This window comes from Plectropomus leopardus, chromosome 3 (genome assembly GCF_008729295.1).
Source record: "Plectropomus leopardus isolate mb chromosome 3, YSFRI_Pleo_2.0, whole genome shotgun sequence".
In the NCBI taxonomy this organism is placed as follows: Eukaryota; Metazoa; Chordata; class Actinopteri; order Perciformes; family Serranidae; genus Plectropomus; species Plectropomus leopardus.
In genome coordinates, this window is record NC_056465.1 from 23,605,252 (window position 1) to 23,619,068 (window position 13,817).

The 13,817-nt window shown below is 40.9% G+C and overlaps 1 protein-coding gene across 6 annotated transcripts in view; it reads right to left on the reverse strand.

Moving 5' to 3' along the window:
• The window catches only part of elavl4 (ELAV like neuron-specific RNA binding protein 4), a 91,996-nt gene that overhangs the window by 7,971 nt on the left and 70,208 nt on the right, over positions 1–13,817 (reverse strand). For 4 of the 6 annotated variants that reach the window (XM_042513803.1, XM_042513788.1, XM_042513765.1 and 1 more), the window contains one exon: positions 2,747–2,981. In XM_042513803.1, coding sequence (XP_042369737.1) covers positions 2,747–2,981 — 235 coding nt within the window. The remainder of the gene's footprint in view (positions 1–2,746; positions 2,982–13,817) is intronic. The other 2 variants (XM_042513796.1, XM_042513773.1) reach the window with 1 other exon arrangement.

Here is a 13,817-nt window from a genome sequence, read left to right on the forward strand (position 1 = left end):
AGTTCATAACTGTGACCATGTCATGCAAGCTTTAAAGTCACAAGGACAGTAACTCTTTTGTTTGATAAATGTTTACAATATCATTTATACAAATATATGTTTATGCCCAGGCCTCTCAGGGAATATTCTGGGAAGTGTTGACATGATGGCAGCATGATGAAATGAGGGGAAATACGTAGTTGTGAACGACAGAACCCCACAGTCTCTTATGAACAGTTCCTCTCTGATCTGGGTGGACCCACACAGAGCGCTCACAGGGCCTGATTCATTGACACCTGCACCAGGTGCACAGCTCACACCTGTTGTTCAAAAGGGGGACGTATTTTCTGAGATAAATGTTCACAGGAGTAGAAGTTGCATCACTGCTGATACATAGACGTTGCTATGACTCATGCTCTCAATGCGTGGGTGTTAACATCCCCTGTTCGAACACTGTAAATTGCATTTGGTGCAAATGTTTTCCAAATCAGGCCTGTTGTTTAGAACAGACGTGTTTCCTTGATTAAACTCATTTATTGTTACATCAACCAGGAAAAATTGCTATCGAGTGTGAGACTGATGACATAAAATATCCACATGTGAAATAGAAATCCTGTTTGTTATTTTATGATACAAAACACACTGGTAGTGCAGACGTTTTTCAAATCACACCATCAATCATTCCACATTAGATGACTTGTTTAGTTCAGTTCAGTTCAGTTCGTGATGTTATGTATACACCATTGGTGAAGTTCCTGATAAATACATATCACTTGCTTTCCATCATTCTTAACTTGAACACTGGAACTTGGAGATTCCCAACCTATTGGGCAGATGGCCCGAGTGACCCCATTTTTACTCTACATCTTATGCTAACAGCACTTTCATTTTGTTACATCATCTTGTCTCTAGAATAGAGCTGGAAAGTAGGAGGATCTGCTGGCTCTGAGAAGTACATTTTCCACTGTGAATGCCCATTAAAAGGCTCCCATTTAATGTAACAGTGCTATAAGTGCACTTGTGCAGTTGTGGACAACTCAAGGCAACATGGTGACTGAATGATTATAATTGTTCCAAAATTTTACCAAAAATCTGAAAGCGAATTCATTCATGCTGCAGAGTTTTCATAACAGTAGGCGGGTTTCCATTAACCATCAAATTGCGCAAATTGAAATCACAAATATAGAATACGTCTACTGGAAACACGTCAATTTAGAGAAAAGAAGTCTAAACACATTTATTGCAAAAAGGTTTTTACGTAAACATGAGGCGGTATTTTAGGCAATTCAAAAAGCCATAATTCGCAGTGGAAACACTTTTTCGCACTTATAGGTCACATGATGCTATGACTATGTGCTTGTTGGTAAGAACTGGCTCATAGGCATGATGCAGCAGGCGCTACAAGAGGTTTTACTGCATCGCATAACTCTTCAACAGCTGAGCAGATCATCTGGAAGTTTTGAATCCAAAATTTCTCTGTGAAATTATTATCACCTCCCAGAAATCCATCTTACTTAGGGGCTTGCCGTTCCATTATCTCTTGCATAACACGCCTACGTCGCCTTTAATTGAAAATAATGATGGCTAGTGCAGTGGCTGCAATACAAATAACCCTGCTATGTTTTTAGCATCCATCGCCATGCTTCTTGGAATATTATTGCGAGAGGAGAAGCCTGAAGGAGAAAGTATTACTCACATTTTGCGTAAATCTGTAATGGAAACCCGTCTAGTGTAATCTTTAGCTCCGCTATGCTGTCTAGCTACACCCATAATTGTAAGCTCAGTGAACATTTCTTACCAAAATTCACTTAGGAGGCACCTTATCACTCCCTCCAGGATGTTACAATGTTGTGATTGCAAGAATTAATGCAAATTCAACCAATCCCCGCGCATTCTGCGTGACCTTGCAATTTTGTCCAATCACCGAAACATTATCTCAAATTTGATTATTTAAAACCGGTAAACTCTCATTTCATTGTAGAGCTGCACTTAGCATATTGATTCACTCAGCCTCTATTTGCCGCTCTCATCTCAGGGGTGTGAGCTCGGCGCCTGCGACAGAGTTACACACACTCACAGAGACAGGGCTAAATGTTAGCGTCACATGGCTAACGGTACAGAATGATTATGAACGACAGTTGTTTCAGTGTTGGTGCAAGACTGCTGGGACCGTTTAATGGCTCAGTGGTGGTTTTGTGCTGTGTTAGCTTCTGCTAACTGGGCAGAAAAGCACGAGTCGAGCGGCTCATGGGTCTGCTCCTTCAGCTGATCACTGGCGATCGTCAGCCACCCCCCCACCATCACACATAGACTGTCAGTCTGTGGGAAACACTATTGGTGAAAAATCCAATGTCATGCACCCACAATCATCACAATTTTTGCAATTTTCACCTGCCCTAGCAATACCATTGCAAATAATTGCAACTTGAACATTGCAACTTGCATCCCAAGTTTTTTTTTTTCATTTTTAAATAAAAGCTTGCGTAGAATCAGGCATCCTCCCACTTTGCCTCTACAACAAATTCTAAGCTCTTCATATTGGTTGTCTTACTGAAGAGTGGACTCATTTTATGTAGGAATTTGGATGGGGTCACCAAGTGAATATCAGACTGGGCCAGCTCCCAAGGTTGGAAAACTCTGCATTTACTACAGAACTTTAAAACCTTATACCTATTACATCTACCTGAACCCTTTCCCCCCCTATCCTGCCTCTTTCCTGCTCCAACTCCTCCTCCATGATCTCTCAATGCCCCGCCCCAGCACTCACCTGAACCTCTGAGCCTGGTGGTGGAGGGGCCCCGGGTATCGGCGATTGGGGGACTGGTAGAGTTGTGACAGAAGGGCTTGGCTGGTCTTCTGGCTGGGGTTGTTGGCGAACTTGACCGTGATGGGCTCGGCGGCACCTGATGGCTTCTGTCCATTCAGGCCCTTGATGGCCTCCTCAGCCTCTATCCTCTTATCAAAGCGGATGAAGCCCACACCTCGGGAGCCACCTGCGGGGCCAGCAGATCACAAACAAACAGAGGCCCCTTTTACTTTACAGAGTTTAGGCAGAACATCAACTGTCCATACATTTGTAGTGTGTGTTTGGCAAGGTTTTGTGTTTTTCTAGTCAAACAAAAAATAATTTTTCCAAGCAGTCTTTTGCAAACTTCACCAAGCCCATCCACCCCACCCCCTACTGAAACTAAACTCAAAAGGCTACCTTTCACACAAGGATTTACAGTGGGTTGCAGAGAGAGAGACGACAGGCATGAATAGTGTAACAGCAACACATGCGCACAGACACACCAGCCGTAGACGGAGCATATGGAGCTGTACTGTGGCATTGGCCCTGAGTCTGTTTAACGCCACACGGTCCATTCTTCCTTCATGCGAGCTCCAGTCACAGTCAGCCATTCACACACTCTTTAGGTATTGTTCTCAGTGACATTTGAGCCGTTTCCTTGGAGATATTTTTTGACTGCCACCAGAGAGGAGCATTTAGAGAATGGGAGGTACTTTATTGGTGTCTGTGAATGCTTTGTGTGCATTACTGACAGTATGTATACTCAGGGAAATTAAAGAAGCACCACTGTAAATTCTATTCTAAATAATTATGTAGTTAATTTTAAAAAAATAGGGCATATTATATGCATTGCACTCAATATGCAAAAAAAAAAAAAAAAAAATCATTATTTTCCATGATACAGTCGAGTGATTTGGGGCTGCCCCTTGAAGGTTGAAGACTCAAATAAGAAGTGGTAAATTTAGAGCTTACAGCAAGCTAATACAATACAGTCTCTGGGTTTTTTTTATATATAGTGTCGACAAAAACTGTTGTTGCACATTTGCGATCCATAATTAGCACCGTAAGCTTGTTTATTATATGACATAAATGCTGTTGTCACACTTAACATCACCCAAAACCTGCTAATACTTTAAAACTTCAAAAGTTTTTATCGAAAAATGGTGATGTGTACCCTATGCAAGGCTTAAATTTTGAAGGGTAGAACTAATATTTCCAATTTTAACACACACACACACACACACACAATATATATATATAAATATGGGTCTACAGTTACAAAAAAAAAACATTTAATGGCTGTACAGTATACAAATTTTTAAAAAAGAAAAGTTTAACTCGATGCATCAGATCAGTTCTTAGTATCAGCCAATACTCAAGTTCAGGTATCTAAATCGGTATCAGGAATAAAAAATATATATATATCAAAACATCTCTAAATATGAGGCACCAAAAGATAAATAATAACTAATAGATAAAGATTACAGTTCTTAAAGACGCCATGACTAAAACAAGCATAGAGTGATAGGGCAATTGGCGAGCTCCAGGCTGGACAGCTGAGCGGTAACCAAAACATTTGGTATAAACCAAACGACTGTTAAACGTCTACACGAGCAGTATGTTGGTGGAGCTGCTGCCAACCGTCCAGGCCAGGTCAACCACAGGTTACAACTGCAGCACAAGACCAACGGATATCCTGGCGCATCTCTGGCAGCAGTCCCAAAAAATCTAATCTAGCAGTACAGGTCAACGAGAAGATATTACAGAGATGTTTTCCTTGCAAATAGAGGCTATGTGAGACCAAAAGCGTTATCCATGGGATTTTAATATTAATTTTTATTTTCATATGTAGTGAAAATAAATATTTCAGATTTTTTGTTTTGATTCGAAACTGTCACTGAGTTGTCTGAAAACAAATACATCCATTACAGCTAATACAGTAATAAATAGTTTGATGCCACGCTCCAAAAATCGAGTGGTGTGATTTTAATTTCCCAGAGTGTATATGTATGTATGTGTGTATGTGCGCATGGGTATCTATTAATGGATGCTGTGCCTTGTTTTAATGAGGCTGCCTCGATGGCCCAGAGGATGCTCGCTCAGTGACAGCAGCACTCTGCCGAAGAGACTATTTACATAATACTGTGTGTGCACACAGGCATGTCTGTGTGACTGAGACTGAATAAAAGAGAGGCAGAGAGAAAGAGGGGAATTTTGTGTTTGAGCATCATTGTGTGCAGTCTCTTTCTCACACATAAAAACCCTCCTTATTGTTATTCCACATTTTTGTACATGCCATCCCTCTCCCCATCTCTTTTTATACTTCCTGCAGGATTGTCTCGTGGCGCTCGCTCCCCTGAATTCTTATTCGGAGAAGCACCTTGACCATCTCACTCCCCCTTTTGTTCGCTTTTTCTCTCCAGGACACAGGCAGCACAAGGTTATTTACTTTCCAGCCAGACTGTGAAATAAAAAGCCACTCTTTGAAAGCCAATTATCAAAGAAACATGTCTTATATCCCCTTATAAGGGAAGTTTAATCTTATTGCTTGTTTTTGCTTCTTGTTTTCCCCTTAAAAATACAATAATGAAGAAGATAAAATTTGTGAATTGACTGACATTATTTGCATTACTTAAACAACTTTCAAATTGGGTATAAGATAATACACAAATCTGGCAAGATTCAGAAATTCAATTTACAGCACAAACAACTTTTTTTTAAAAAAAATTAGAACAAATAAGTAGCTCATTTGCACTCTCTCTGCAATTTTCTCGCCTCTTTCAAATACTGGAAGCTTTTTTTCTTCGCTGTCAACATCACAAAAGGACCTCATACACTGAAAACTGTGTTGATCAGTGTCCTCCAGCAGCAGTAAACAAACTTCTGGCTGCACTAGAGACGAAAATGGACATATAACGAAAACAATGACCATTTAGTTGCCATTTAGGTGTGTAATCAACAAGGTTCTGACTTTGTAACACAAAGAAACAATCTTAGCTGACCACACACCGCATCATCTCCCTTCCTCCTGCTGGATGATCTCATTAACTCCTATTCAGTGTAAATTATTCTGTTTTATTCACTTTTTTTTTTTTTTTTTGTTTTACTGGCTCCCTCTCGCCTGACAAGCATTCACAATTTTCCCTTCCTTACTTCCTCATGTGCCTGCTCTGTACCTGTACATTTTAATTAGCTTGTCAGAAGCAGAAAAATAACAATCCTAATGGGATCTACACAGTGCAAACAGTAACCAGTGCTGTTCCTGTGGTTTTCTTCATTTATTACTGTAATTGTCATGCATGTGCAGTATGTGAGGTAAACTGGAGGTCACTGCCGGGTCTTTGGGGAGAGCTGTTTTTGAGCTATAGTCAGTAAGGGTGATTGGTAAATGACATTTATGTGGTGTAGCTAGGAGGCATGAAAGACTCATAGGGGAATATATTGGCAGAATTGGAATGTAATTTAAGTGTTTTCTTTAGTGCATAATAACCTTAAAATAATAATTGTTGTGTTTTCGTTACCCTAGAATGAGCTGTTTATGTCTACATGAGGAGCGAGTCCTCGTCCACGAAGATTGCCATTTTGCACTTCAATGTTTCTACGGTAGTCCAAAACGGACAAACCAAACACTGGGTTTTATCGGTTTGATTCACCGGATCCATTTGTTTTAGAGAAGACAAAACCTGCAGAAAATTCAACTCTTGTTGTTAACCCCCCCACAAAATGTCTAGATCTTACGTTATCAGAGGAAAAGTTAGGCACATAGTAGCAGGTGTTGGGCTCGCGGCCTGTCCCCCACATGCTGAACATAATCTGAAAAACACTGATTTGTAAAGTGAAACTGCTTTATTCAGTGTTTTTTTAATACCTTTATCCATTTGTCTTGGAGAGGAAGAGACTTGAATGTATAATTCAGTCCATGGTAAAAAAAAAAAAAAACCCTCAATGAACACTGAAGGAATTCAAACCATGCTAAGTTTCAGCTTGTTGGAATCTGCAATCCTCATCATTTGATGCAACTAATTCCTTCTAAATCTTACGCACTGCTCCTTTAAAACTTATCCAACACCAAGTTTCACCTTGATATTTGGAATCTGCCCAATTTCACAACACTCTACTGCTGTAAGGCACTTAGCAACTCCAAGAGGCTTGCTCAAGGGCACCTCAGCGGTAGTTAAGGAGGAGGAGAGCATTGCTCATTCACTTCCTCCACTGAGACAAGAGGAGGAGAGGAGAGGACTGTATTTGTCCTTTAATCCTCACACTTGTTTGGCATTGAGCTGCTCCTAAGCTGGTTCTGGCTGGAGGGCCTGTGGACAAATGCTCGGCATACTGATGAAGACACGGCACAAACGCACACATGCATACATACGCACACGCACATACTTAAGTGATAACTTGAAGAGGTGCTATTGAGAGTGAAGTGTGAAAAGAGCAAGAGAGATGTCCGTGATCATTTGCAGTCCTCCGTGACCAATTCAAGAGTGTGTGTGCGTGTGTGTATATGTGAGAGATTGAACATTCCTGTGTGTGTGCTTTTGTTTAAGTGTGTGCCAGCTACTCTTGTCCTTGAATTTGTACAATAGCATTGTAAGGAAGTGAGAGGTGAGGTGGCAGTTGACTCCATCACCCATAATTTATACCTATGTGTTGATATGTATGTGTGCCTCGTCTCCTCTTTGTGTCTACGCAGTGTGTGTCCAGTGTGGACTAAAGCAGTCAGAGGATATAATACAAATCACTCATAACTAGTCAAATTTGTAATAAGAGTAAGTGGAATAGACCTGATGCTCTTTGGCTGTGGTCTGTCCTCAGTCAGAGTTCAAGGTCAGTATCACTGGAGAGGAGAAATGGCTCAAAGTGAGGAAATAATATCCAATGGTGGAGTGAAATGTGAACTACAGTAACATAGCTGTGGGTGTAATACGTTTGTGACAAGCAACCAATATCAATCAGCATTGATTTTTCTGCTGATGCTGTTGATTGACCATCCACTGTTTTCTTCCTTGATTTTTTCTTTGCTCACCTTGCTTGACTTTACCAAGCTGTAAGAACATGATATAAAAATAGTGATTCTTTTGCAAGATAATTCTTCACATTGCCGCTAATGCTGAATGCCTCTTTGCATCATGAGGTTCCCTAAGTGTTACATAGTGTGTCAAATACTCCATAACTATAGTTAATGTGTTAGGAGGTTGTGACATCGCCAATATAAACTGACAAGAAGGCAAAGCAGGATTGTAAATTGTCTTCACTATTGTCTTTGTTGGTTTTCCAGCATTAGTTTGCTTATGGTTAAAGGTTGGCACTGCCTGATTTAGTCAGTAAGCCCATAAGTAAGCCCGTAAGTTCAACATTTGCAAGGAGATGCTGAGCAAAGCAAACAGGGCACACAGCTCTACAGTGAAGTAAATTGTAAAAAAATATATATATATCTAAAAGTCATGTTAACATGTGGGAGGCTGGGCAGTGATTTGTTGATATGTTGAATGAACAGTGGCATCCAAACAAGTGCTAAAGTTCATAGTGCATAGTAGTGCAGTAGTTAATAGTGCATTTATCAGTGATTATTTTCAATTGCAGGTAAATGCATGTTAACTAAGTTTAGGAGCAGTTAGAGCAGCAGGACAGTGTATGTGGGATTGACTCGAAATAAACTACAATGCCCTTGTTGACAGTAATGAATGAACATGTCAACCAGTATGAGGGTGTGGCTTGTTGGGTTTTTAATTCTTGGGCAACAATGGAGGTCTTTGGCAAAGAGGAACAAGCTCTATCAGGCTTTGGCTTTCTTTGTATCATTTATCCAAAATCAAGGATAATCAAGGATATTATCAACATTAACAATTCCTTAAACATTATCCTGATGTTTATCTTGGGGGGAAAAATACTTGCAGATGAAATTAATGAACTAGTTTTAAATGAAAAATCTGCCTCAAGAATCCACATGCTTGAAGTGTATTCAACTGCTTTTTTTCTCAGCACTCTGTCATGCCACATTAATGTAGTAAACCTTGAAGAGAGTCTATTTTTCTCCAGTTAAACATTATAACAAAAACAAACTTGCAATCTACGAAGCAAGCTGCCAGTCTAGGGAGTCCAACCTAATGACTGTCCTTTCAACCAGCCCCAGAAGCCTGGGCCACTTATCAACTGCCAGCCAGCCATACAGGCAACATTAGAGCACAATGTACTTACTAAGGTACAGCAATCTGTCTTTCTCCCTCTCTCCCTCTCTTCTTCTCACTCTCTTTTTCTGCTCTCCCTTTCCTCCACAGTAATCAACAGCGGCTTATGTAACTCTCTCTACCTGTGCTTATCTCTCCCTAACACACACCGACAGGCACATTGGCTGCCTTACTAATAACACGCTACTTCAATCTGGGGAGGGGGAAACAGAGGGAGAGAGAGGTGGGGGGGGAGGCGGGAGGAGCGAGCGCTGGGGGTGGGGACGGGTGCAAGGCGAGAATGAAAAGGAGAAAGAGTGAGAACGAGGAGTAAGGAAGGAAAGGACAAAAGGAGAGAAGGTGAGAGAGGAGAATGTTAGGAGGTGACAGTAAAAGGATGATGATGAAAGGAAACAGTGCTATTCTTGCTTGCTCCTGCCCAAACAAAGCTGCTCTTTCTCTAAAACCCGCTATCATTTCCCCAAACACTGACTGACTGACAGAGAGAAATGACTGCTCCTCTGAGAGACCAGAAGAGAGGAGAACGCTGAGAAACCTGGCTGCTGGGTAATGAAAGACACACGCTTTATTTCTCACGTTCTCGAGCACACGCAGTTTTGTGCATCTTGTGCATTGTATCCCCATACACCAAGATAGATGCACGCATACAGAAGCAAAATCTTAAAATGTTTTCCGCCACCTCCATCTCCCATACTTTTATCTCTTACTTGAGAAGCTTTATTGTGGCAACTGTATCAAATGATAATACTTGCCTTTCCAAAGAACTTATATGGCAGAGGCAGAAAGAAACACTATTCCCGCTATCTTCTAATTATGAGGAGAAAAAAAATGCAGTGTCCTTGTATTAAGTAACATTAGTGTGCCTGGGTACAGATGGCGTTTGGAAAAGCAGCGAGAGGAGAGACGAAAAGACTTTGAAGAGTGGAGGTGCCCTGTGCTTTAGCCTCTGTCAGAGCAGAGCTTCAACCATCTGTCTAATGTGTGTGTGCTGCATGTATCGATGTGCATATCTGTATGTGGTTGCGTGTGCATGTGTGTCAGCAGAGGCAGTTTGCACTCTAAAGATTAAGGGAGGGAAAAAAAACTAAAGGCAGAGAGACGATAGTACGAGTCAAGGCTGCAGTCATCCCACCTAGAGGGTGCACCACTCTGCTCGTATTACCTTGACCGTTCTGTTCTTGACTGCTGGACAGGCAGAGAACAGGGATTCAGTGCGGTGTCAGTCTGAAGGGGAACATCCATTATTCAAGTCAAGAGAGGAGAGAACATACCAAATGTACAGAGGAAGGGTAATTTGTTCAAGAAAAAAAAAAAAGCGCAAACATGAACGGTCTTGAGAACAAGAAGAAACCAAACTGTAGAGCCATGCAGGTTTGTGAGAAGACTTGTAGCGCTTTGTTTTTATTTCACTGGAAAGACGAGCACAGGCAGCACTGCGAAGTGGCATTTCCCTGACCTCGAAATGCATGTTGTTTTGGTATTTTTGTACCCAGCACAGCAGGCATGGCACAAAGGTGGAAGGAGAGGCAAAAAGAGACGGGAGCTCCATGCAGATGAGGCAGCAGCGCAGAGAGAAGTTGGTATTTTAGTGAAAATTGGCTTTGATGGCGCACTGAGAGTAGAGAGCTTCATCTGTTTTCAATGTTAAACCCACACAAACATGATTTTCTAGTTGATAAATTAGCTGATTTCACCAGTAGGAGCAAACTAAATGCTACAGAATAATACTAAATAAAATAAACAAATCTGATTTAACACATCCAACTGATAGTAATTATAAAGTTCAATGTGAATACATAGAGAGAATGCCAGTAAATCACTCTGAATTGCAGATTATTGAATAACTTTTACCACTATTCACAATCCACGTTAGACAGTATTAAAGCTTTACCTTCAGATGATAAAATCCCTACAGCCCCTTTTCCACTGGACAAAAAAACCACCAAAGGCCCTGACACACCAAGCCAGTGGCCGGTCAGTGGTGGGCCATCGTTGAGTCTGTCTTTCACGGCTTTTTCCTGCCGATTTAGCATGTTGAATCGACATGGCAGAGCCTGTCTCTGAATGAAATGACTGACAGTTCAGAACAAACATACTGCTATGCTATTGCTATTATCTTTGGTCATTGAGCTTTTTAGCAGAAATGTTACCTGATGATTTGTATTGTTGTTCACTGACACACAGCAAATATGCTTTGTTCTTTCAACATTGGATTGTGTTGTTAATGTGCTCACTAGCATTGGGAAGGTCTTCCAGTTTCTCATTTTAAATGCCTATTACAGAGTAAGTAAAGAATTATTCCTCTCATGCAGGCGCAGAACATATGTGCTGGTTGGCCATTGGTTATAGTCATTGTGATGTGTTCATGTGCAACTTTTTGGCTAGACACAGGCAATGTGAGGCGACGCATTAGTCAGCTTCGTCCACGCTTGTTCTTTGATGTCTATCTGGTGTGTCTGGACCCTAAAACCTACAAACATCTGGCTTTTGTCTTTATTTTGAATGGTTACAATCTGCATTGATTCCCAAAAAATGACTCTGCAGTAGTCACATGTTTTTATCAGCTCCTGCTCCAGTCAGCAGTAATGGAAACATGACACCTCGGTGGACACACTAATTTTTTCTCATTGTCTCCTGTGGTAACCTTGGCAACCCTTTGTCATTTCAGCCACAAATTCTGTCTGTCATCATCCAAGCAGCAGTCAAACATTATTCAAAATTAGTTAACTCTAAGTTTGAATGAGAGACTTTATTAGTAATTGTTATAAAAGGAAAAACAAGATAAAAACCACAGTAACACTTTCACTGGCCTTCATGCTGCTATTTTTCCCACGTATTTGTGACGCTGAACATGACTCACCAGAAAAAAAAAAATGGTATACTTGTCTACTAGAAAAAGGAAAAGGAGCCTATTGCCTATTTTTAGCAGATTTTTCTGTGTTTAAAAAACTGCACATGCAGGCTAAGTTTGGTGGAAAACAGTATAAAAGTAGGACAAATATGTGAGTCCAATCTGCAACTTCTAACGTGAAAAGATCCAGTCAAAAGTGCAGTCTCATTATGCACAGTAACACATACTGTGTATCCTATACTATATGCATCCAGCATCAGGCTGCTGCAGAATATTATAACAAATGTACAACTTTCTGAAGACAGTTCTGACTTCATCTGTTTGCGTCTCTTTCGCTCCTCATCTAAAATTATCAAATTATAAGTTACAACAGCTGTGTGTGCTTTCTAGCTTTATTTGAGAGTTATCTGGCAAAAGTGATCTCTCAGTTGCACTAAACTAAAACAGCTTTGGTTAAATTTTACAGGGGTGAGTCACAAAGAAAGTAATTTGAAAGCTTTGTCAGCAGTGCCATTATTATTTCATGTAAACATAATAACATTTTTTATAGCCTCCAACAGTGTCAGTAACTGTTCCTGTGTTGATCACGGAATCCAAATTAACACGTTACGCACACCAAACACGACACGAGCGCACTTTCAATACCTCCATAAACATGAATTCAACTTTAAAAGGCACATCATGTACTTCTGGCTGCATATTTTTTAATGCTGTATGTTTGTGCAATAAACTTCTGTGTAATGTTATGTTTCTTGTCGAGTCTTGACCTTTTTTTTCTGAAAGCTCCGATATCCAGAATAAAACTTGGCAATAAATGATACGAAAGTATCCGAAAAGCTTTCAGAGATGGATGCTTCATGCCAGCAAAATTTCAAGGTAACTGAACCTTAATTTAATGCTATTTTGATCAGGAACAAGTTGCCTATCACACAACTGCTCAATGCCAGATAATTATTCATTCAATGTGCAAAACACACTTGTTATTAGTAACACTGGCAATCACCATCTTGAGTTGCATGATGCCATGAACGTTTGCGACTTGTTGCCATGGGAATCTTTCCCATTGCTACCTTCCATCCCACATGAAGGGAACTCGGCATCAGCCTTTTCACAGCCAATCCTTACACACACTGAGCAGCAATTTAGTTTCACATCAGAGACAAAAGCGTTTGTAGAAGCCTAGTATGTGGATCGATTGTATTTGCAGGCATTGATCAGGTAAGCATTGACCTCTGCTCGCATACAGGTCTGGGGATGAAGAACTAGGAATAGCCAAGTATCGATCCAGAACTGTCTCTGATATAATATCTGTTTCAAATGGAGGCTAGCCTAAACCAGCAGTCGGAGCTCAAGATCACGGCCTAGCTGCTGTCCCTGAAGGTTAGAAAGAAAGCAAAGAGAGGGAATCGGGCCAGCACTATTTGCACAGATAAAGAGACAAAATATGCTTATCCATTCAGAAGGAATCGATAGGCAGAGGAAGGGAGAGAGGAGGGCGAGGGATAGAGGAAGACACGGCGAGATATCCTTGTCAAGTCAATGCTGTGTTCGCTCTCTGAGTCTCTGGGGCAATTTGGCAGTTTTAGTGGATTTTGTCTCTGCTGCCGCTGACTGTGAATGATGCTAACAGTGATGTTTTTAAAGTTCTTTTTTTGCCTTTATGAACAGAAGAGTGACTACAGGGTGCATCCTGTTGATGAGGAGGTCATTTAGAGAACAGACTTCATGTTCCCAATTTAGCAGAGCAGGAGCGAGGGATCATCAGCCCATCTGCTGATGGTCACTGGAGAACATCCGTTACTTCAACAACTTCAGAGTATGTGGCATTGCTCTTTCAATGTATTTCTCTCTTTACGTTGCTCGTCTCTGAGGCCTGCTCTATTTCTGTGGACAATGTGAGGGTGTGTCTCAAATCAGTCCCTAGTTCAGTAGAAACAGTGAATCACTGAGTGAATTGGATTTCGGCCGCTGATTAGATCTCTAATTCAATAAATAAGGGAAGTCACTGGTG